Source organism: Eremothecium cymbalariae, chromosome 4 (genome assembly GCF_000235365.1).
Source record: "Eremothecium cymbalariae DBVPG#7215 chromosome 4, complete sequence".
NCBI classification, from domain to species: Eukaryota; Fungi; Ascomycota; class Saccharomycetes; order Saccharomycetales; family Saccharomycetaceae; genus Eremothecium; species Eremothecium cymbalariae.
In genome coordinates this window covers 675,259-697,603 of record NC_016452.1, presented here as the reverse complement: position 1 = coordinate 697,603, position 22,345 = coordinate 675,259, and the positions used below count along the sequence as shown (strand labels likewise).

General features: G+C 40.4%; 10 protein-coding genes across 10 annotated transcripts; 6 read left to right on the top strand and 4 right to left on the bottom strand.

Moving 5' to 3' along the window:
• Nucleotides 1–190: 190 nt before the first annotated feature.
• Nucleotides 191–2,770, top strand: ARG56 (bifunctional acetylglutamate kinase/N-acetyl-gamma-glutamyl-phosphate reductase; the record flags this gene model as incomplete). The annotated part of the gene is made up of 1 exon (XM_003646155.1): nucleotides 191–2,770. One exon carries the CDS (start codon nucleotides 191–193, stop codon nucleotides 2,768–2,770), a length of 2,580 nt encoding a protein of 859 aa, XP_003646203.1.
• A 239-nt stretch (nucleotides 2,771–3,009) lies between these two features.
• ARC15 (Arc15p) lies at nucleotides 3,010–3,471 on the top strand (the record flags this gene model as incomplete). Its single annotated transcript, XM_003646154.1, has 1 exon — nucleotides 3,010–3,471. The coding sequence occupies one exon, from the start codon at nucleotides 3,010–3,012 to the stop codon at nucleotides 3,469–3,471; it is 462 nt and encodes a 153-aa protein (XP_003646202.1).
• Nucleotides 3,472–3,758: 287 nt separating this feature from the next.
• On the top strand, nucleotides 3,759–4,949 carry YRB2 (Yrb2p; the record flags this gene model as incomplete). Its single annotated transcript, XM_003646153.1, has 1 exon — nucleotides 3,759–4,949. One exon carries the CDS (start codon nucleotides 3,759–3,761, stop codon nucleotides 4,947–4,949), a length of 1,191 nt encoding a protein of 396 aa, XP_003646201.1.
• A 132-nt stretch (nucleotides 4,950–5,081) lies between these two features.
• Nucleotides 5,082–5,786, bottom strand: EFM4 (Efm4p; the record flags this gene model as incomplete). Its single annotated transcript, XM_003646152.1, has 1 exon — nucleotides 5,082–5,786. One exon carries the CDS (start codon nucleotides 5,784–5,786, stop codon nucleotides 5,082–5,084), a length of 705 nt encoding a protein of 234 aa, XP_003646200.1.
• A 206-nt stretch (nucleotides 5,787–5,992) lies between these two features.
• FIS1 (Fis1p) lies at nucleotides 5,993–6,460 on the top strand (the record flags this gene model as incomplete). The annotated part of the gene is made up of 1 exon (XM_003646151.1): nucleotides 5,993–6,460. One exon carries the CDS (start codon nucleotides 5,993–5,995, stop codon nucleotides 6,458–6,460), a length of 468 nt encoding a protein of 155 aa, XP_003646199.1.
• A 536-nt stretch (nucleotides 6,461–6,996) lies between these two features.
• RNR3 (ribonucleotide-diphosphate reductase subunit RNR3) lies at nucleotides 6,997–9,630 on the top strand (the record flags this gene model as incomplete). Its single annotated transcript, XM_003646150.1, has 1 exon — nucleotides 6,997–9,630. The coding sequence occupies one exon, from the start codon at nucleotides 6,997–6,999 to the stop codon at nucleotides 9,628–9,630; it is 2,634 nt and encodes an 877-aa protein (XP_003646198.1).
• A 302-nt stretch (nucleotides 9,631–9,932) lies between these two features.
• Ecym_4317 (transmembrane 9 family protein) lies at nucleotides 9,933–11,750 on the bottom strand (the record flags this gene model as incomplete). Its single annotated transcript, XM_003646149.1, has 1 exon — nucleotides 9,933–11,750. One exon carries the CDS (start codon nucleotides 11,748–11,750, stop codon nucleotides 9,933–9,935), a length of 1,818 nt encoding a protein of 605 aa, XP_003646197.1.
• A 490-nt stretch (nucleotides 11,751–12,240) lies between these two features.
• TRS85 (Trs85p) lies at nucleotides 12,241–14,112 on the top strand (the record flags this gene model as incomplete). The annotated part of the gene is made up of 1 exon (XM_003646148.1): nucleotides 12,241–14,112. The coding sequence occupies one exon, from the start codon at nucleotides 12,241–12,243 to the stop codon at nucleotides 14,110–14,112; it is 1,872 nt and encodes a 623-aa protein (XP_003646196.1).
• A 226-nt stretch (nucleotides 14,113–14,338) lies between these two features.
• Nucleotides 14,339–17,977, bottom strand: RAX2 (Rax2p; the record flags this gene model as incomplete). The annotated part of the gene is made up of 1 exon (XM_003646147.1): nucleotides 14,339–17,977. One exon carries the CDS (start codon nucleotides 17,975–17,977, stop codon nucleotides 14,339–14,341), a length of 3,639 nt encoding a protein of 1,212 aa, XP_003646195.1.
• A 1,039-nt stretch (nucleotides 17,978–19,016) lies between these two features.
• Nucleotides 19,017–21,809, bottom strand: Ecym_4314 (transcription activator GCR1-like domain-containing protein; the record flags this gene model as incomplete). The annotated part of the gene is made up of 1 exon (XM_003646146.1): nucleotides 19,017–21,809. The coding sequence occupies one exon, from the start codon at nucleotides 21,807–21,809 to the stop codon at nucleotides 19,017–19,019; it is 2,793 nt and encodes a 930-aa protein (XP_003646194.1).
• Between the last annotated feature and the right edge of the window lie 536 nt (nucleotides 21,810–22,345).

Sequence of the window (22,345 nt, the reverse complement as noted above, 5' to 3'; positions counted from 1 at the left end):
CGTTATTTTGTCAAATATACGTCGAACTTGGACCGAGTTGACTCATTTTGATGAGCGAAAGAAACAGTCAGTCTTGAACAACTATCTATATAAAAAACTTTAACAGCATACACGGAGTTAACTACCATTCTTTTTTTCGTGAAGGACCACCCGGTTTACTCAGCGACCAATCAAAAGTTACTGTTATATAATGCTAACTTCGAAATTGCTGTCTGCGACGAAGGGGTTGTGGTCGACATCGAGAGGTGTTCGGATTGCTATTTCACCGTCGGGAATATTTATACGCCATATTTACTATTTTACAGGTGGGAGGGAACGGATACCCAAAGCTGCTCGATTCATCTCGAATCTTAATGGAGTTGGGTCTTTTGGGACAAGGTCCACGGTGATTCAGCTTCTGAACAATATTGGTTCAAAGAGAGAAGTTGAACAATATTTGAAATTCTTTACATCAGTGTCCGAACAACAGTTTGCCATTATAAAGGTTGGTGGTGCTATAATCAGTGATGATCTACCGGAATTAGCATCATGCTTGGCTTTTTTGTATCATGTAGGATTGTATCCAATTGTGTTACATGGAACGGGTCCACAGGTTAACAACAGATTAGAGGCCGAGGGAATTGCACCGGAATATATCGATGGTATTAGAATAACTGATAGAAAAACGATGACGATAGTTAGGGAATGCTTTTTGGAACAGAATTTGAAGTTAGTTACTGCTCTAGAGCAGTTAGGTGTTCGTGCAAGGCCAATTACTTCAGGTGTTTTCACAGCGGAATATCTTGATAAGGACAAGTATAAGTTGGTTGGAAATATTACTAAGGTATGCAGAGACCCAATTGAAGCGTCTATTAAAGCTGGTGCGTTGCCGATTTTGACATCGTTTGCCGAAACTCATTTTGGCCAGACATTGAACGTTAATGCGGATATTGCTGCTGGTGCACTTGCTCGCGTGTTTGAGCCTTTGAAAATTGTGTATTTAAATGAAAAGGGTGGTATTATTAATGGTGAAACTGGTGAGAAGGTTTCTGTGATAAATCTGGATGAGGAATTTGATGATCTGATTAAGCAAAGCTGGGTGAAGTATGGTACCAAGCTGAAGATCAAGGAAATCAAGGACCTGCTGGACCATTTACCTAGGTCTTCATCTGTTGCTATCATCAATGTCCAAGATTTGCAGAAAGAATTGTTTACGGATTCTGGTGCAGGTACGATGATCAGAAAGGGTTACAAGTTGGTTAACAGATTTTCATTAAGCGAATTCCCATCTATTGATGCCTTAAGAAAGATATTGGAAAGTGACCCTGAAATTGGCTCAGGGAAGACTTCCGTTGCTTCATACTTAAGAGATCTGGAACTTTCAAACTTCGTTGCTTATTCGGACGAACCATTAGAGGTTTTGGCTATAGTGAAAAAGGACCACAAAGTTCCAAAACTTGAAAAATTCTTGTGCTCACAGGGTGGCTGGTTAAATAATGTTGCTGATAATGTATTTAAAGCCATCCGCAGAGACTCGCCGACTCTACAATGGATTGTTGATGAAGACGATCCAAACATTGCTTGGTATTTTGATAAGTCAGATGGTTCTTACTTGAAAAATGGCAAGGTGCTGTTCTATTATGGTGTGGATGATGTAAATACTGTATCCGAGATCCTAAATGAATTCTCTAAAGATATTTCGTCTCCAAGTCAATATTCAAAACACTCTTCTAATGTATTTGCCTCATCACAGTCTATCAGGTCTTATTCTTCAATGCCTCAAAGAACTTCTCCAAGACTTAAAGGTACTAATGAGACTGCTTCCCGCGTAGCTTTGATAGGCGCGAGGGGTTATACAGGACAAAATCTGATTACGTTAATCCAAAACCATCCTTACCTAGAATTGGCTTTTGTTTCTTCCCGTCAAAATAAGGGCAAGAAATTAGAGGGTTATACAAAGGCGGACATTATTTATGACAATCTGGACGTGAACGACGTCAAAAGACTAGAAAGCAATGGCCGTGTCGATGTATGGGTCATGGCGCTCCCCAATGGCATATGCAAGCCCTTTGTAGATGCTATTGAAAGCGTCAAAGGCAGCTCCAAAATTGTTGACTTGAGTGCCGACTATAGATTTGTCCCTGAATCCACTGCTGCATACGGCCTACCGGAATTAAACGATAGAACCAAAATCGCTTCCGCCAAAAAGATAGCTAACCCAGGATGTTACGCAACAGGTGCACAGTTATCCATCGCTCCACTACTTCCGTACGTAGCGGGCACTCCTACTATTTTTGGCATTTCCGGTTATTCTGGTGCAGGTACCACACCTTCACCGAAAAATGACCCAGCCTATCTTAAAGACAACTTAATCCCATATTCACTAACAGATCACATCCATGAACGCGAGATATCCACCAAACTAGGGCTACCAGTAGCCTTCACCCCACATGTTGGCTCATGGTTTCAGGGTATTACATTAACCGTTTCTGTTCCAATCAAAAAATCCTTCATTGCTACGCAGAACATCCACTCTCTCTACCAACAGTTTTACAAAGACGAACCGTTAATTCATATCTCACAAGAGCCACCATTAGTGAGAGATATATCCGGCAATCACAACGTTACTATCGGTGGGTTTAAAGTCAATGATGCCCAAGACCGTGTCGTGCTCATCAGCACCATCGACAACCTCCTAAAAGGCGCCGCCACGCAGTGCTTACAGAACATTAATCTGTGTCTGGGATACGGGGAATACACTGGAATTCCACTCACCACACACAAAACTTGAAAATTCATATACATAACAATCTATCTGACCATATATATATCTGTACATCATTCCGTTTCATGTTCGACAAGCCATGTAACCTTGATATCACCATACACGGCTGCATAGAACCTCCCCCTTTTCGTAATATCGAATTCGCCTAGAGGCGTTTAAAGCTTATTCACTATATATCTGGTGTATTCGAGTTCTGAAGCAAGTAGAATCGCCAACGGGGAGGCTATTACAGTTCATTGCAAGACATGAGTGACTGGAGACGGATCGACATTGATGCTTTTGACCCGGAAAGTGGGAGGTTGACTAAGGAGGATTTGCAACCGCCAGCGGTAAAGCCAATCACATTACAAGAATTGCAACCCAGAATAGCCCAGCTTCGCTCCTGTGCCACCAGTGGGGATTTCGTCAGAGGTGTCAAGTTAGCTACAATTGATCCACCTTACGGATCAGATAATGACACCAAGTTGCAGTATTTTCTAGCTGTTCTGGAGCTGTTAACACAGGTAAGACAAGCGGACATTGCAGGTGTTGTGCAGCAGTTAGACCAGAGTCAACAGGAAGTTCTGATCAAGTATTTGTACAAGGGCATGTCACTTGCAGAAGGCCAGAAACAGGGCGGTGTGTTATTATCTTGGTTCGAGAAGGTGACCCAGAAGTCTGGTGTTAACCCCATCAGCCGGTTTCTATCTGACAGGAGGACAATTTGAAAAATTGTCGGGGGATTGCGGAGAGATAGGTGAAAGGTGAATATGTATACATAATAGCGTATCTAGCAGCGAGTATTGGGAGCACTGACTGGCGTTACAGCCAGTGTGAGGGCAAGGTCTGCGGTGTCCATTACCCGGACACGAATTGTGCCTTAGTTTGCATTTTAAAACGATGTAGAGTTTTTGCCTTCTAAAACAGATTTATTCATTCATTGCCATTTCCGATGCACGTTGAGAAAGTAAGGCTTACTGCTGCATGATAAGGGATTTGTATCAAGTAGTTGAGGATGTATGAAGAGCATAGGAAACAAATTGGGGGGCAGCAGCCCGCCATGGGCGTCGATGTTGCAAAACGGGCGCGTTCTCAAGACTCTTGCGGCAGCCTAGCACAGGCAGAACCTGCCAAGAAACTCAAACTAGAGGCAGACGCGAAGAATCAGAAGGGGACAGAGGATCTTAAAGAGGTACAATCTGATGAGGGTAGTGTAGATAGTGGAGGTAAGGAGGAGGGAAAGCTTGAGAATGGACAGAAAGAGGAAAAGGAGGGACCCGAGAGGTTTAGGGAGGAGGACGAGGACGAGGAGGTTTTACAGGCGAAGCAAGAAGGTGTTAATGATGATTCTAAAGCTTCGTTTGGCACAAGTCATGTATTTGGATCCGGGGGTAGGTTAAAGGTGAAGCCTTTTGGTTCCTCAATGGCGTTTGGTAGCGTGTTTGGAGAATCCAAGAGGAGCGCAGAAGGCAAGAAGCTCCCCGAAGCGGATAACAATAGAAGCGATGATAACAGTGGCAAAAGCGAGAGCGCTAGCAGCAGCGGTACTAGCAACAGCAGTGGTAGTAGTAGTGGTGGTGGTGGTGCTGATGGTGAGGGCGATATGAAGGAAGCGGATGGTGCTAAACCGTTTTCGTTTGGATCGGGACTTGCTTTTGGAAGTGGATTCAAAGTGCTGAAGACGGACAACAAGTCTAGCGGTACGATATTTAGTAAAACTGCTCGTGAAAACAGCGACACGAACGAGCTCAGTAGCAAGCAAGCAACAGCAGAAGTAGAGACAGGTGAGCCCGTAGAGGACGCCGATGGCATAGTGCGGCTGACAAAGCAAGTTATAGAGTCTGGCGAAGAGGCTGAAGACTCTGTTTACCAAGCGAATGCCAAACTCTACCAACTGTGCAATATGAGGGAAGGCTGGAAGGAACGTGGTGTCGGCGCAATCCACGTGAATAAGAATAGAATAACAGCGAAGGCTCGCATTGTAATGAGGTCACGCGGCCTCTTGAAGGTAATCTTAAATCTTCCCCTTTTAAAGGGTTTCACCGTCCAAAAGGGGTTTCCGGGCTCTCTACAGAGTGAAAAGTTCATTAGGATCTTGACGATCGGCGAGGCGAATGAACCCGTTCAGTACGCATTAAAAACCGCAAAAGGGGAGATCGCGGAGGAGCTATTCAAAATGATCGAAGACCTCATCCCAGAAGACTAGCGTTGTTCCATCTTCACAACCATTGGTCTAAGCGTGTAGTATAGACAATATAAATACATATATATATATATATATATATATGTATGTATATGGTCAATATATATGTAACCAGTTGTCCAACCTATCTATAAGTTACCTTGAGTCTTTCACAAATGCAACACTACAAAGCACACTACCTTTCACCCCTCCAAAAACAAACGCCGGATACTCAATATGTCTCCACTTCCTTAAACTGCTTGCCCCCTCTACAATCTCAACCAATTCTTCCTCAGTGAAATTGCATGAAGTAATCAAGAACACCCCATTATGTTCCAGAACACGATCTACAACTGATGCATACTTCTCCACTGCAGTCCTCCCTTCCTCAGTCAATGCAATAGCATCCAAAGTGCCCTTGTCTAACACAACATCAAAACGCCCCGGCTGCCATTCCCCACTAAACACATCCCCCACTTCAAATTTCACCTGCTTCGCTTTATCACCGTAACGTCGTTTAAGAACCTCCCCTGCAAATTCAACCGACTGTTCAGCATAGTCAACACCAACCATCCTCCCGCAGAACCCAGCCTCTACCAATTCAAACAACAAATGCCCATTCCCACTTCCAACATCAAGCACCGAACAACTTTCCTTCAAATACCCATGCGCCGCAACCTCCTTCAAAAATTCCACCATCTTTTCCGTAGCATTAGTATCAGAAAACCAACACTCGCCTATATCTTCACCATCTTTTTCAAAATTCCGCTTCTCAACCCTATAAAACTCCTCCCAATATTCTCTAGTCCCTAACCGCGACTTGTTCAGCTTCGTAGTATCCTCCATACGCCCACTTTTCATTTCGACCTAGATCACCAACCTAATTAACACACACTAATCTCATCTCGTCGTTCTTCCCAATATTCCTCTGGGCTCCCGCAAATTTTCTCTTCGCCTCTACAATTAATTTCCACACCCTCCTCCTAGTGAAACAAACTTCTGCGTAATAATATACAAACAGAATACCCTCCAATCACACCCCAATCAACCTCTCATTCAATTTAATGATGCCACAAATCAACTACCTTCCAACTGTAGAAGACGCTTACGGGCCCTTGTCCGATGCACAACTGGATATATTACGTCAGCAAGTCCTTTCCGAAGGCGGCGATATAGCTTCAATCCAATCTCGGTTCAACTACGCCTGGGGCTTAATCAAATCCCATGATCCTGAAAACCAACGACTAGGTGTCAAACTTCTAACTGACATTTACAAGGAGTCTCCCATGAGAAGACGCGAATCTCTGTATTACCTTACCATTGGTTGCTACAAATTAGGGGAATATTCTATGGCGAAGAGATACGCTGATGCATTATATTTACATGAACCAGAAAACTCACAAGCTCAGGCAGTCAAGGCCATGGTCGAGAAGAAGATCCAGACCGAGAGCGTGAAGGGTATAGCACTCCTAGGTGTTGGTATTGCAGCTCTAGCGACTGCCGCAGGGTTTGTTCTGCGCCAACGGAAGCGCTGAATGTCACGTGACTTATATTCGTGTATCGTTATTCAATATGTACCAGGGCGGCGGCGCCGCCGCCCTCTAGGCATTTTGGTACGTAGGGTAACTAGCCTGCACCGCCTAACAGGGCACCAACACACATGTATCACACAGACCCACACACACCTGCGAGCTCCCAGGCTGCTGGGTGTGGTGTATCCACACTCTCCAGTCCTGGGTGCCGTTTGTTTCGTGTTTGTTTACCGTCCGTAATAGCAGGATGGCAGCAAGGTAGCAGCTGCTAGCTGGTATGACATGGTTAGTCAGCAGACGCGTAAAACGTCCCGATTTATTTTGGTTAAAATGTTCCAAGTTGACGCGTCGTAGTGATGCTCGTAGAAAAAATTTGCTCTACGGGAGTTTCTGAGGGGTTTGAAATACAACCAGTTTTTTTGAAAGCTATATATATATATATATAATTATTATTAAATGGTGTTTTGTTTTCTCTAAATACCTTGATCATTGATCGTTATCTTGTATATCAGCAAGGTGGTTGGTGATTTTGTTATATTATGTATGTTTATAAGAGAGACGGTCGTAAGGAGCAGGTCAAGTTTGACAAGATTACAGCGCGTATATCACGGTTGTGCTATGGCCTGGATCCGAAACATATTGATGCAGTGAAAATCACTCAGAGGATTATATCTGGGGTTTATGAGGGGGTGACGACCGTTGAATTGGATAATTTAGCAGCGGAAACATGTGCTTATATGACGACGGTGCATCCGGATTATGCTACTTTAGCAGCGCGGATTGCCATTTCGAATTTGCATAAGCAGACGACCAAGCAGTTTTCGCAGGTTATTAGCGATTTGTATCATTATATCAATCCCAAGAATGGGTTGAAGTCTCCGATGATTTCAGATGAAGTTTATGAGATTGTGATGGAGCACAAGGACGAGCTTAATTCTGCGATATTGTATGACAGAGATTTCCAGTATAACTACTTTGGATTCAAGACGTTGGAACGTTCTTACTTGCTGCGGATTGATGGGCAGGTTGCCGAGAGACCTCAGCACATGGTGATGCGTGTGGCGGTGGGGATTCATGGACGAGACATTAAGAAAGCGATTGAGACGTATAACTTGATGTCATTGAGGTATTTCACCCACGCGTCGCCTACGTTGTTCAATGCGGGTACACCGCATCCACAAATGTCATCGTGTTTCTTGGTTGCTATGAAGGATGACTCAATTGAGGGTATCTATGATACGTTAAAGGAGTGTGCTCTGATTTCCAAGACTGCTGGTGGTATTGGGTTGCACATTCACAACATTCGGTCCACTGGCTCTTACATTGCGGGCACGAACGGGACTTCAAACGGTATTATCCCTATGGTAAGGGTATACAATAATACCGCTCGTTATGTCGACCAGGGTGGTAACAAGCGTCCTGGAGCGTTTGCCATATATTTGGAGCCATGGCATTCGGATATCTTTGACTTTATTGATATTCGGAAGAACCACGGTAAGGAGGAAATTCGTGCTCGTGACTTGTTTCCTGCGTTATGGATTCCTGATCTGTTTATGCGCAGGGTCCAAGATAATGGCGATTGGACGTTGTTCTCTCCTAGCGAAGCACCTGGTTTATCTGAAGTATGGGGAGACGAATTTGAAGAACTATACGAACGTTACGTCCTCGAAGGCCGTGGGAGAAAGACTATCAAAGCCCAAAAATTGTGGTATGCCATCTTGGAGGCTCAAACGGAGACGGGCACTCCATTCATCTTGTATAAGGATGCTTGTAACAGAAAATCTAATCAAAAAAATATTGGTACCATCAAATCCTCCAACTTATGCTGTGAAATTGTTGAATATTCCTCTCCAGAAGAGACTGCCGTGTGCAATTTGGCCTCCATTGCTCTACCAGCATTTATCGAAGAGTCTTCAGATGGAAAGACTCAATTTTACAACTTCCAAAAGTTACATGATATTGCAAAAGTCGTCACTCGTAATTTGAACAGAGTCATTGATCGTAACTATTACCCTGTTGAGACTGCCAGGCGGTCAAATATGCGGCATAGACCTATCGCTTTGGGTGTCCAAGGTTTAGCCGATGCATTCATGATTTTGCGTATCCCTTTTGATTCCAAAGAAGCTAAAGAATTGAACATTCAAATATTCGAAACTCTATATCATGCAGCTTGCGAGGCGTCCGTTGAATTAGCTATCGAAGAAGGTCCTTATGAGTCTTTCAAGGGTTCTCCAATATCCAAAGGTATTTTACAATTTGACATGTGGGGAAGGAAACCTACTGATCTATGGGATTGGCAGACTTTGAAGGCTAAAATAGTTAAACACGGTACCCGGAACTCCTTGTTAATTGCTCCAATGCCAACAGCCTCTACGTCGCAGATTTTGGGCTATAATGAGTGTTTTGAACCTTACACATCAAATATGTATTCTCGTCGTGTATTGTCAGGTGAGTTCCAGATTGTTAATCCCTACTTGTTACGTGATTTAGTTGATCTAGGTGTGTGGGATGAATCTATGAAGTCCCACATCATTTCTGATAATGGTTCCATTCAAGGGTTGCCCAATATCCCCCAAGAATTGAAAGATCTTTATAAGACCGTCTGGGAGTTATCTCAGAAGACTATAATTGACATGGCTGCCGATCGTGGTGCCTACATTGATCAATCTCAGTCTCTGAACATTCATATTCGCGCTCCTACCATGGGTAGGTTAACTTCTATGCACTTTTATGGTTGGAAGAAAGGATTAAAGACAGGCATGTATTATTTACGGACTCAAGCTGCGTCTGCAGCCATTCAATTCACTGTGGACAAGGCTGTAGCTGAACAAGCTGCAAACAATGTAGCTAATCTATCCAAACTTCAGCGTCCACAATATGTCCCATGTGATTTCACTTATTCTAAAAACTCCACTATTCCCTTAGATGAATTAAAAGATTCGGTGTCCGTTAACATCTCTACATCTGATGTTTCTTCCCTATCAAATAGTGTTTCTTCTTTGACAATAGATTCGAAAGCACCAATTACCCCCATTACGGAACCTGGATCGAAATCTGGTGAGTTTGAAGATGAAGCAGAGGTTGACAGCGAACAAAAGTTTGATATTTACAATTCTAAAGTCGTTGCTTGTGCTATCAACAACCCAGAAGCTTGTGAAATGTGCTCCGGTTAGAGTTTTAACTTCCAAAAAATTTTAATGTCTGAGCTCGTCATTATTGTAACATATTAGTTTTTAATCTGGGCTATTTTCTATTCATTTCTTAATCAAACAGACGCATGTATACGGCATTTATAACCATATAAATAGTATCACTACATTTTTGGTGTCTGAAAAACTGCGTTACTCTTTTACAACATTAAACTGTCCTATTCGTACTTTTTAAAGCCCTTCTCACCTATGTAGTAGTTTCAACTTACAATTAGAATATCTACCTTAAATAAAGTTAATTACATCTAATAACTATAGTTGCATTACTAATCGACTTTAATGTTGGAATAAATCTTCCTAACAAACCATAGGTTTGCTAAGAAACCAATAGACCCAGTAACTAAGCAACATACAATACTGACCATGGCGGAATACCCAAGGTACAACACCATGCTGACGAACCCTGGGAATTTAAACTTAATAAAAAATAGAGAATGTAGGAACACATACACAGAACAGCCAACACCACCGATAATAAACGAACGCCATTGCCATTTCCAATTCTCCATACATAAGGAATAATATGTGAGTAATATAGTCACTAAAGATGTGGTCAGGGTCAATAATATGAACGCAACAAATAAAAAACCATACATGAAGAAAATGATTTCACCCCATATTGAAGCGTAGATATAATATAGTTCGACTGCCATCGCACCAAATGGGAACATGCCTGCTAGGAAAGTAGCGACCCAAGTCTTTATGTACCAAGGTTGGGATGGAACTTGCCTCGCAATTTGATTTGTTTTAGCCGGATGCTCATCCCATCGATTTAGTTTCCAAGATAATAAAGAACCAATGATAGATACTGGGACAGACAATATAAACCATAATATGATAATCGTTACCATGGTACCAAAGGGCATTGCACCAGAGGATTTGGCGTATATGAGAAAAAAGTTAAGCAATACCGTTGTAACAAATAAAAACACCGGAATTAGTAACGGAGTGAGGATTAAATTCAATTTCCAATTCTGACCACCAAAGAATTTATAAATGGACATGGATGTGTAAGAACCAACTCCACCAAAAAGTGCATAGAGAACAAACATGACAGTCCCTAAGGAACCTCTAGCACTTGGAGATAAAAATCCACAGGAGCCGAGTAATACAGTGCAAAGCGCCATGAAAAATAGCTGTGAGCCGGAACCAACGAATACGGATAGCAGTAAAGCCTTGCTAGGTGATCTAAAAACCTCACCATGTATTATTTTCCAGCAATAATCTTGTTGAAACTCATCGTCTAAATTGAATTCGCTATAAGCGGCAATGTCTCGTTTCAATACACGGAACAGTGAATGAACAAGAACGGAAGATAGTAACAAAACGACCAAACTAAAGCTGATAAGTTCAGCCAATTGAATATCAAAGTCATAAACATGAAGATATTGATCCCATCTAGTAGACCAAGATATGTCACTCTTTTTGAATATCACTGAATATGTGAACGTAATATTCTCATGATTACCTGAACCGATTGGAACTGGCTTAGCATCTTTTGAACAAAGTTCAGAACCTGTACGTGGTAAAGAAATTGGCTTCGCTTCTGCAAAAACGACCCGATATTCACCTTTACCACGATCATTGTAGTGGATATATATGTCAAAATGATTGTAGATGTACTTCTGCTCATCAGCTTGATATCCCATGAAAAGCTCTGAATTATTATGGTAACCATTAGCATCCGAAGTACCATCAATACCCAATACAGGTAACCCATCCACTAACCAATTATAAGAATATCGATACCCAAAGAACGTATTCCATAAAGCGGTGTCTATTGTGGTATCACAAAGCTTGACACATTCACTATTTTTTAACATGCTCACTTTAAATGGCGAGTTGTACAACCTATCACCAAATATAACTGATCCTAACGATTCAGATTGCTCCTTTATAGTATTTGGCTTACATAAACCGATGCTATCAGAATAGTAATCTATGTTCCACAAAAAATCACTAGAAAGATAGTTCACTAGCAATGGAATCTCATCTCCAATATGGTACGTAACTGGAGATACACCAGGAAAGTAGAATCCATAGCTGACCCCCGCGCACAACAAGAACGATCGAATCAACCTCATTTGTAACAAAACCAACTAGGAGATATTGAATAGCCTAATTGCAACTAAAGCCACTTATGGAGAACTCCTTAGACTATATAGGCTCTCTATCCGTAACGTTCGTTTCAACAAGTTCCAAGGGTTATAGAAGAGATTAATTTTGAAGATCCTTCAACTTTTAATTTAAATGAGAAGCAGCAAAAAAGAAACTCCGTAATACTTCAAGTTTTAAACATATAACAACTTGAAATGACAAGATAATAACTACAAATACCACTTAGTGAGCAGGCCTGATATAGTGTAGAATAAACTAGGGCTGGGGAATGACTTATTCATTATACTGCTTGGAGCCCTTCGATAGTTGTTTTTGTTCCCAATAGGCACAATTTAAAAAGAATTGAAATTTAATAAAAATATCCATCAGCATATCAAGAAGTTGGATAGTGAGTAAAAGAGATATATTACAAGTTTTCTGGATAGAGGTAGGGAAACTTTTGGATTTGTGTGGAATATGCTGTCATATGAGAAGTATATGAATTTGCTACATTACCCAGATCAGTGGAGTCAGCCTGTTCCTCGAGAAATATCAAGGAAGGTTATCTGTAATGCACTATCACCATGTATCAGTGTTCAGAGCACAGATGCATTAAATCAACATTTGGAAGAGGTATTTAAAATTGGGTCATTGTACAAGTTGCTAAGATATTTTGGGGATTATATACAAGATCGAGATCAGTTGGATGATAAAATCAGTGCTAAATTACAGCCCAATAACCGGAGACAGAGGCAAAACTCGCTTTTTCAGAGGAACTCTTCGAGGTACATTCGTTTCCAGACCCCTTTAACGGATATTATATCTGTGGGAGATAACCACCAAGTGGAGTTCAATGATTTGGAGGAGTCTTTATCTGAGTTTTTGAAAGATATTGAGGAGCATACGGTGAATGATTCTCCTTGTGAGCTGCTAAAGCATTCTATTTTCCACAAATTTATTACTATGTTATCTTCAACAACTTTATCTCCGTATCATTCGTTTAACCATCCGATTTTGGCATTACTTGCACTTGATATTACTCAGGGAGAGGAATATGAGTTGGCTCGGGAGTTGTTAATGGAGTTTAAAAACCTTCCCAATACTTTGAGTAAATTTCCAGCGTTCATAAATACAAATGATGTTTTGCCTGTTTTCATTCTATGTTTTGATCAGTCATCCCCACAACAATGGGAAACTGTTCAATCACTTATGAAGGTAATAAAAAAACAGTTATTTGTTGAAAGTGTTCCGCTTCCCATTTTCACTAACTTTCGCGATAGATCCATAGTTTTACACCCACCAATTACTAATTCATTACAAGAACAACTTTACGACTCTTCACATCCAGTATCTTTGAAATTATGCCCACGGTTGGTAAAATTAATCTATGATACTATCAATTCAATGGTGGAGGATTTGATGATCCCGTTCATGAATCGCAAGATTTCTTTTTGGGATGAGACTATACTGCAGCCACGAAAGTCAATTTTTCACAGCAATAAACTTTTAAAAAGGTTTATCTCGAAATCAAGCGGTTCACCCACAGCTTCTATGCCTACATCTCCAGATGGTCACTTTCTTGCTTCCTCAAATGAATTTTTGCTCCGAAAACTGGCTGACTGGTGTTTTATGCTATCAGATTATAAGACTGCATATTCGATTTATGAAATACTAATTAGAGATTTTGAAAATTATCCATTGTACATGTCGTCATGCCAGGAATTCTCAGCCCTTTCCTTATTAATGGGAGCACATTCAATTGTAACAGCAAAAATGATAAAAAATGACATAGATCCTTTAATTATGAAGTACCTTGACTATGCAGTAAACAATATTATTTCCCTAGACCAAATCCGCTGTATGATATATATGACAGAACTCTTTCTTTCCTTGAGTGATACATGGACATCAGCTCCGTTTGCCATAAAATATTTGGAGGTTATATTGCAAAAAGAGAATTTAAAGTTGGGTCCCGTGTGCAGAAATCTTATTTGGGAACGCATAAGCTTTGCATATAGGTTACGAATTGATCCCAGGATTCACGCTGACGATGACAGTACTTCAGACTGCGATCATGATTTGGAAGAAGAATTGTATCTGAACCCTCACAAACTTCATTGTGGCAAGATACAAAACCAAGGATTTACGAGATATAGGAAAGAAGCTGTCTTTCAATTACTTGCTGCGAAGAAATGGCTGCAGTGCGGCCAAACAAGACAAGGTGCCTGGTCATTGAAACGCTGCAATAGGGTATATCGTGATCTACCTTTTGCTAATGCCGAGGGAACTTTATTGAGCAGACTTGCGGATGCTGTAGTAGATAGTGAAAATAGTCAAAGAGCTAATTAATACTTTACTTAGTTCTGCCTGAAGGCTGTTATGGCGTATCTGCAATAAATATATATACTAGTGAAATAATTATCCTTACCTTTTTATTGATCTATATGCGACAATATATTTAAAAGAACTAACTAAAAGCTGTTATATAATATTTAACAAAAGTTAATAGCGATGTTAATGTAAATAAATATTTTAACATTATAAAATTAATATACCTACTATTATATGAACATCACTAAATAAATTTCATCAATTTCTCCGGTGGCACCGTTTTCAACATTTCTGCCTCGTTAATCCTAGGTTTCAAAGGTTCATATGCGTTGTGGTCACCAAATAGATAAGCGAATAAGACACCGACCACGCCTAACACAGCTACTGTAGCTAATGCCAAAGCCAATGCAATTAAAACAACAAATATCTTAGCTAACTTTTTAGTATGCTTTTCATGAGTTGCAGGTTCACTGGCGGCTGGAGTATCGTCATTGTCATTATCATTGCTTAAGTAGATCTGAGAACTCGAAGTAAAGGATACATCTTTATTCAGGAAAAGTTGACCTTGCGGAATTACTTCATCTGAATTAGATTCTCGAGGAACTGAAAAATAATATGGATTCCAACCATTAAAATCATAATACATTGCATTAATGTCACCATAATCGGGACTGCTAAAATTTCCATTTATTACCACAAGTTCATTACCAACCCTATCTCTCTTCATTATGGAATTTCTTTGAGAGAAATCTGTAGATAAAAGAGTTAAACCATTAATTTGGGTTTGCCCAGAAGTATCAGGAGAAATATTCTTCCATTGTCCATCCACAAAGTGGAAAACTTGATTACCATCATGTGCTATTAGTTCAGAACTGGAGTTACCAACAGTTAACACATGTTGAAAAGTTCCAGTATTGGTGCCTTGTAACTTTGATATTATCTCCATATTTGAAAGATCTATCTCTACAAGTTGAAGATCTTTCGAGTCAGAAGAAGCTAATAAACCCGCAACCATCAAAGTATTACCATCTAAGAATTGTAGTTGCCTTATATCACCCGTTATATTGCCATCCATGAATCGTGTCCAATTATTAGTGGCATAATTATACAAACAAAGATCACGACAACCATTACGTGTAAAAGTACCACCAACCAACAACGTATAGTTTCGCCCAAATAAAACCATTGTATTTATAACTTCACCAATTTCAAAGGTTTCTTTTATAGGTGCAAAATCAGCAGATAAATCGTGAATATACAAACTGGCAAGACCTTGACTTGTTCCACTTGTGACAACAGCGAGTAAATTGGAATCTTTGATATAAAGCATGTCATTGACAGTTGAATCGTCTGTTGATAAATATTCAGGTTCATGTTCACCATATACTACAATACCCCCTTTTGAACTACCTAAGGATTTCGAATAGTAGGCATACGCAGAAGACGAATCATTTATGAATAAACCTCTGTAGATTATTCCATCATCCACTGATGGAAGGCCTGATGTCACCACCTCATTACTATCGGCATCAATTGCAATAGCCCCATTAGGTACAAAATGTTTAGTTGATTGTACATTTCCTGCAAGTATTAGATCATCTTCTAAATTTGCACCAGCTGACAATAGTGACAATTTTAAAGTTTCAGAATTTGATATATCAGACTGGGACGATACATTATAAACATATCCATTATCAAAGACTAATATTTCACTTCCATCAATTGTCAAATTCAAAATAGATAAACTAGGTGCATTAGAACGAAATATAGTGCTAATGCTACCGTTGAAACTCAATGAACTTGCCATGTTTGTCTGATTAGAATGTACGGTAAGTGCTAAACCATTCGAATATGGAAAAATGCCGGTAACAGGTCCTTCTGTGTCTATCAGTTGTGGATCAACAATAATATCATTCCAATCGTCCTTGCGACGACTGATTTTAGCTAGCCCATCTATTGAAGGACTTCCAATAAACAATGTATCGTTATATATCTGTCCAAAGAGGGAGGAACTATGTGGTATATTCCTTACAGGATATTGGTCAATATTTGTGCTACCCACAAGCGTGGAAAGGTTAGTATTAGTAAAGTTCGATGCAGCATACTGGAATAAGCCATTTAAGAGATTACTATTTGAAGTTCCGTTTTTCATTTCTAAATCTTCAATAGAATCAATAATAGAGGTAACCCTATCCGCCACCATGACATTATTAGCAGCCGCGGGATCAATTGGACCAATCCACTCTAAGACCACATTTGGGCTATCGTCCAAATATCCTCTGAATAAAGGATCATATTTCAGATTTTCGTTGTTCTGGTAGATCCAACGATTCATTAAATGGGTTCCATTTTGTGCGCGTATAGTGACGTTTACAATTCCCCTGAATGCACAAGTGTTATCAGTCAGACAACCAGGAGTAACCAAATTTAGAGTGTAAATACCTGGATAAGGAATGGAAGGCGTCAAAGTTACGCTTGGTTTACCTGCGGTAAATGAAGTTGCCATGTAGCTTTGATCTGGAAGTCCTTGATACCATACGGTATCTTTAGAGACTACAGAAGCAGGGAAATTTTGTTGAGAGTCACAGTTGGGTTGATTTAATGTGTTGTTTACGTAAGTATCATATTCAGCTTGGAATAATTCGATACCTAGTAATCCCACATTGTGACCAAAAGAATCTATGGCGATGAATGTTAACTCTTGTATGGGGACGCGATTAACGAATGCAAATTCTTGATATGCGGCCGTCCATTTAACAAGGACATTGTTGTTATTCGGAAATGCTGCCATTACAGATGACGTACTATTTTCTGCTAGATTGGAAAGCACCGATAGTGGCTGAAGAGGGCACCAAGCATCACACACAGCTAATGCTCCAGTTATGGGGTCAACGTAAGTCATGTTCATGATACTTCTAGATGGGGATGTTACAATTCTGAACAAGTTGACTTGATTATTGGAATCCTTGGAATTGTAGATTCTAATTTTTGAAGGCGTCATCTGATTAATAACCCGAATAGTGAGTTCGCCCATAGTGCTATGCGGTATCGTCCAAGAATCAGCTGAACCCTCAGGACAAACGAACGCTGAACTATTCAAGGTTCCGTCATGAACCAAAGATGAAAATCGGAGTGATGCCAAGGCGTTTGTTTCTATGTTTGTGCTGTTTGATAAGAAACTGCTGGAAACATTTCTATGTGGCAATAATGCAGTATTATCAATTGTAGAAAATTTGCCAACAAATAATATATTACTATCATCCAATTTTATTATGTTGTTTACCACAGAGCCCTGCCCAAAGCCATAGAAAGGTAATAACGAACTTGATTTATCTGTTGCATCCCACTTCACCACACTGTGGCCCGACAAGTTTCCATCATTATATGTGAAACCACCTCCAAAGTATACCACCTCGCCGTCCGTTAAAATGTCATTGACGTGTTCTAATGGCTCTTTAAGTATTTCCGTTATCTCGAAGCTTGATAGATTATAGATTAATTGGTGCTCCAATCGATGGCCTTCAAACACACCCCTGCCACTTAAAATAAAACTATCATCACCCCACGGAACTATTTTCTTTATTTCTGCACCGTCTGGTAACTCTGCCAACTGAACATAAGTATTATTGGAATAGTAGATTAACGAGTTTTTCCTCTCGTCGGCTAAGCCTGTAAAAATTTGCTGCCCTTTGTATGTATAGTAATCAAACGTTTGAAAGTCATCAAATATAAGCAACTGACTATTCCTGACGGTAGAAAGATCCAAGTGCGGTGCAGTATATTGTGTTATATTAAAATGGTTGACTACACCGTTTATCTGAGATCCTTGAGCAAGGCCAGCGACGAACGAAAGTACTAGCAACGTATATTTATGAATGTACATCATTTAGCTTTTGTGTAATTAGTTATTCCCTGTGTCACTTTTGGTTCCACGTATATGATAGACGTCACTGACTGCACAAACTGATTAAACCGTAGGAATAGTTGTTAAAATAGATCGTAGCAATAGATATTGGATGTAGCTGGAAACTATATGATAGTTTCAATAGATAGCACTTTTTAATACACCTGTATTTATCTCTCTTTAATAAGTATGGCGTAGAATAAAAGTATATGCAAATTATAACTTTAATGTTGCTACCTAATCCCAATTGAATGTTTTCATTCATTCATTTCGAGAATTTCATAAATGTGAAATCAAGTTTTCAGTTTGCGATTTTCCTAAAATAGTAAGTCGTTGTACACGGAGTACACAAAACGGACCCTCGACGTAATCAGCTGATGTCAGCAGGATTTGCCTGTGTGCTCGAGGCCGGCCTTTATTCGCCTCGATCGAAGTTGGTTGTATAATTAATAAAGGGTGTGCGGGAAAATGGTTCGTTTTGAGGGGAGATACACCGATACAAGATAGATGCGACAGTATTATGTCAGCCATCTCATGACAACGGCTGATACTATGCGTAAATCCGGTGGACATTAACGGACAAAAAGGACCGACGGGTAAGGGCAGCGGGAGTTTTGTATGATGAGATTGAGAGGGCTGGCTGGCAGGCTGGCTTGCTGTTATATAATTAGTGGGTATGTAGTTGTTTAAGGTGTGGGAATCATGAATCATGAATCATGTTATACGTGGTTGAGTGTCACATGCAATATTGTATTTATTATATGAGAGGAAATACAGTTAGTCAAGATAATTATGATTGTGGCCAGCAAATTGGTGGAGTGCAAGCCATGTTGGAAAGGTAGTGCTTGATTGATTCGATAGCGCTACAGGTTGCATTTTTGTACAGAGTTGAAGTTGTAAGCCACAACTGCAAATATGAGATTGAATTTTTAACAACACAAAATTGAGAGAAGGAAGGGGAAGCTGCTGCTGCCCTTCTCAAACGAAGAAAATTTTGGAAGGTAGGCCTCGAGCTTTTTTAATCGTTGTATCCCATAATTATATCTTTTAGTTTCGGCCGATATTTGACTAGAGCATATTTCAAGGAACCCAAGTTGTTACAGACCCAAACTACAGATTTGCCTTCTTTTATTCTCACATCATCAACTATATCCAACACTTGTTCAGGTGGCAACTTAGAGAAGTACGAAATTTTTTCCACTAGATATACAAATGCCTTCTTTTTCTGAAACGTTCTTTTCTTTCGAAACTGGGTAAGTTTGGATTTGCCATAATCTTGCACAAACGAGTCAACTTGTAGTTTGAGCGATTGATAAAACTCGTTGTAAATAGAATAGATAGAATCCTGATCACTGCTCATAACAATTGAGAACTTGCCGTCTTCACCAAGCATGTAACGTTTTCCTTCAGAAGTTAGCGGAGGTTGATATTGTACACCTTTCGACAACTTAGAACCTGAACTTTCCTTATAGCGTGACCGCAATTTTTTTAGTTTATGTTCTGTAGATGAAGACAGGTTATTTGTATTCGACGCGACTTCTGAAGAAACCAATTGACCTTCTTTGGCATTGTTATGAATATTTGAAGTACTATTACTGTAACATATGGTGGAAGAGGTAGAATCTTGAGGCAAGGCACTGCTCATAAGAGTCGCCATACGACCACGTTTTAGTGGAATACTAACTGTACCACTAGGTGGCATTGACCGTGGTAATATATTTGAATATGATGTGGCTGAATCAGCAAATGTAATAGGATGGTAAGAAAGAATAGAACCTTCATCATCCTTCTGAACCTCGAATATGTTTTCACTTTGAAAGGGCAGTTCACCCCGATCTTTCTGAGCAGTCACCGGTGCTTGGTGACTCGATTCAGCGGTTTTTGTGTTGGAACGAGGATCATTCTTCACAATAAAGGATTCGTAGCTTTCTAAAAGAGGGTTTACAAGCTCTTGATCACCTGTATTTGAAACATTTGTTTCCGAATAATTCATGTGACCACTAACAGATGTAACACCACTGATATTTGAATCATAAGTAAATTTTGAACAGATAGGTGTAGTTGCAGTAGACTGCTTCAACTTTGTAACTTTACCCTTGGTTGAAACAGAGTTTGTAAGTGAAATTGAAGTTACAGTCTTCTGTAAAGATGTCACTATCTGCCTCAAGTTGTTGATTTGTTGCATCAATATGGTATCTTGCTGCTTCAATTTATTATTTTGCACAGTCAAATGATGTAACCTTTGATTTATTTCAGGTATCCCTTGCTGAAATAGTGCTACTGAATCATAAAAATAGTTCTGATAGTAACATGGGGTTGTAGAACCATTCGGATAATTTTGAAGCTGTTGAAGGTTAGGATGCATCTGCTGCAGACACTGCTGTCGTGGGTACTGTGGATGTTTTAGTTGTTGTTGTTGTGGTAACGGTAGTGGCGGAGAAGGAGGCGGAGGCGGCGAACGAACGGGAAGGGCCTGCTGGTGCTGGTTTTGATGATCAGGTTGGAGATGATATTGTCGTTGCTGTCGTTGCTGTTGCTGGTGGGGCAGGAGCCGTGACGTTGGAAGTGGTGGAGTTGTTGTTGTTGCTGGTGGTGCTGGTGGTGCTGGAGGAGGAGGGAGAAGAAGAAGAGAATGAGCAGGAGTGGCACTTTGCTTCTTCTGCTTCTTCTTCTTCTCTTCTTCTTGCTCTTGTTGTTGTTGTTGTTGCTGCTGCTGATGATGATGTTGCTGCTGCTGCTGCTGTTTTTGGGAGTCTTGCTGCAGATCCTGTTGTTGTGGTTGTGGTTCTGAATGATGAAGAGCAAGAGCTGTAGAAGGGAGAGGAGCTTGCTGCTTCTGCGGATGTGGGAGAATTAACCGTTCTGAGAGAGCCTGTTGTCCTGACGACTGTTCTAGCAACTGTGACGTTAATTTTGCTGGTTTTTCATCATTATGGTCGTGCAGCAGGTCCTGTTGTTGCTCTTGATGCTGCTGATGCTGCTGCTGCTGCTGCTGATGCTGATGAAATGGCTTTTCCTTTGAAGGCGGTTGTCGCTCTTGGTCCTGGCCTTGTTGTTGTTGGTGGTGCTGCAGCAGCAATTGCGACTGAATAGGTGATTGCTGCTGCTGTTCCAACTGTTGCCTTATTTGCTGATCCTTTAATGATGGCTCTTGATCTTGGTATTGGCTATGTATCTGCATTACGGGCTGATGAAGCATACCATTCTGCGATGAACCATGCGAACGGCCAGTATATGAATTGATGCGACCCAACGGTGTAACTTGATTAGCAGGTAACGAATTCAGAAATTGGATTGCAATAGCCGTATCCAAAGGCTTCCAAACAACACTTTCAGAATCCGGGTCATTTGTATCGTTCAACATTGGCTTTTCTGCAAACATAATCATTTGTAACTTTTGGAGCAATTTTAAAGCCCCTAAAATCCCCTTGCATGTTTCTGAAGAGTGCTTGAAAGCATGTACATCGTTCTTGAGAAAGTTCAAACATCGGGTCGGAGTAATTATCGATCTCGCCTTCTTAACGTCTGACGATATAGAAGGCGTTTGTCTCGACCATTCAATAAACCGAAGCATAGCTGGCAAACTCACTAGATTTAACAATTCGGGAGTAGAAGACATCAAAAGTTTAAAAAGCGCATCCACATCAATGCATACATTATTCCCATCCTGTGCATAAGATAGACATTGTTCTTTGGTCACAGTATAAAACTGATATAAATCCTCGTGGTTCCTGATTCTCATCAGCATGTTAGATAGCATCTGATGGTAGCAATAGAGTACTATCAGGTTCACTGCTACTACAACTTTCATTAGGAACTGAACCTATATTCATTGACGGCCCTTTATAGATATTAACGGCTCAACAAAATTTAAGATGCAGAAATCTGGATGTTGACAGCGAAATAAATTAGGATTCTAATGACACCTTTGAATAGGTTCAATTGTATCTCAAATATCAACGGCCAAGCTTAAAAGACCAGGTTCACCAAAGAACGTAAATTGCACTTTATCGAAGACTATTCCTTTTCTTTTTGGATTGTTTTTCCTAGATCTTCACCAGAATCAATGTTAGGATTAAGTATTCGTGAAAAGAAAATGAATTACGTCGCGATAAAATAGTCATTTTGAATAGAATTCAAAATTAGTAGCGAAGAGGGACAGCAATGTAAGATTGGATATGGTTGGTGTGTGAATTGAATGGGATGGATAGGCAGAATACGGCAGGGTTTGTAGGTAAGGGGGATTTGATGGAGTGGTGAGACGTATCGGACATTTAGAGAGCAGTAGATGGTTAGAGAAGGCGCGTTTCCTGTGGTGTATAGACGTTATAGGCAATTGCTGCAAGG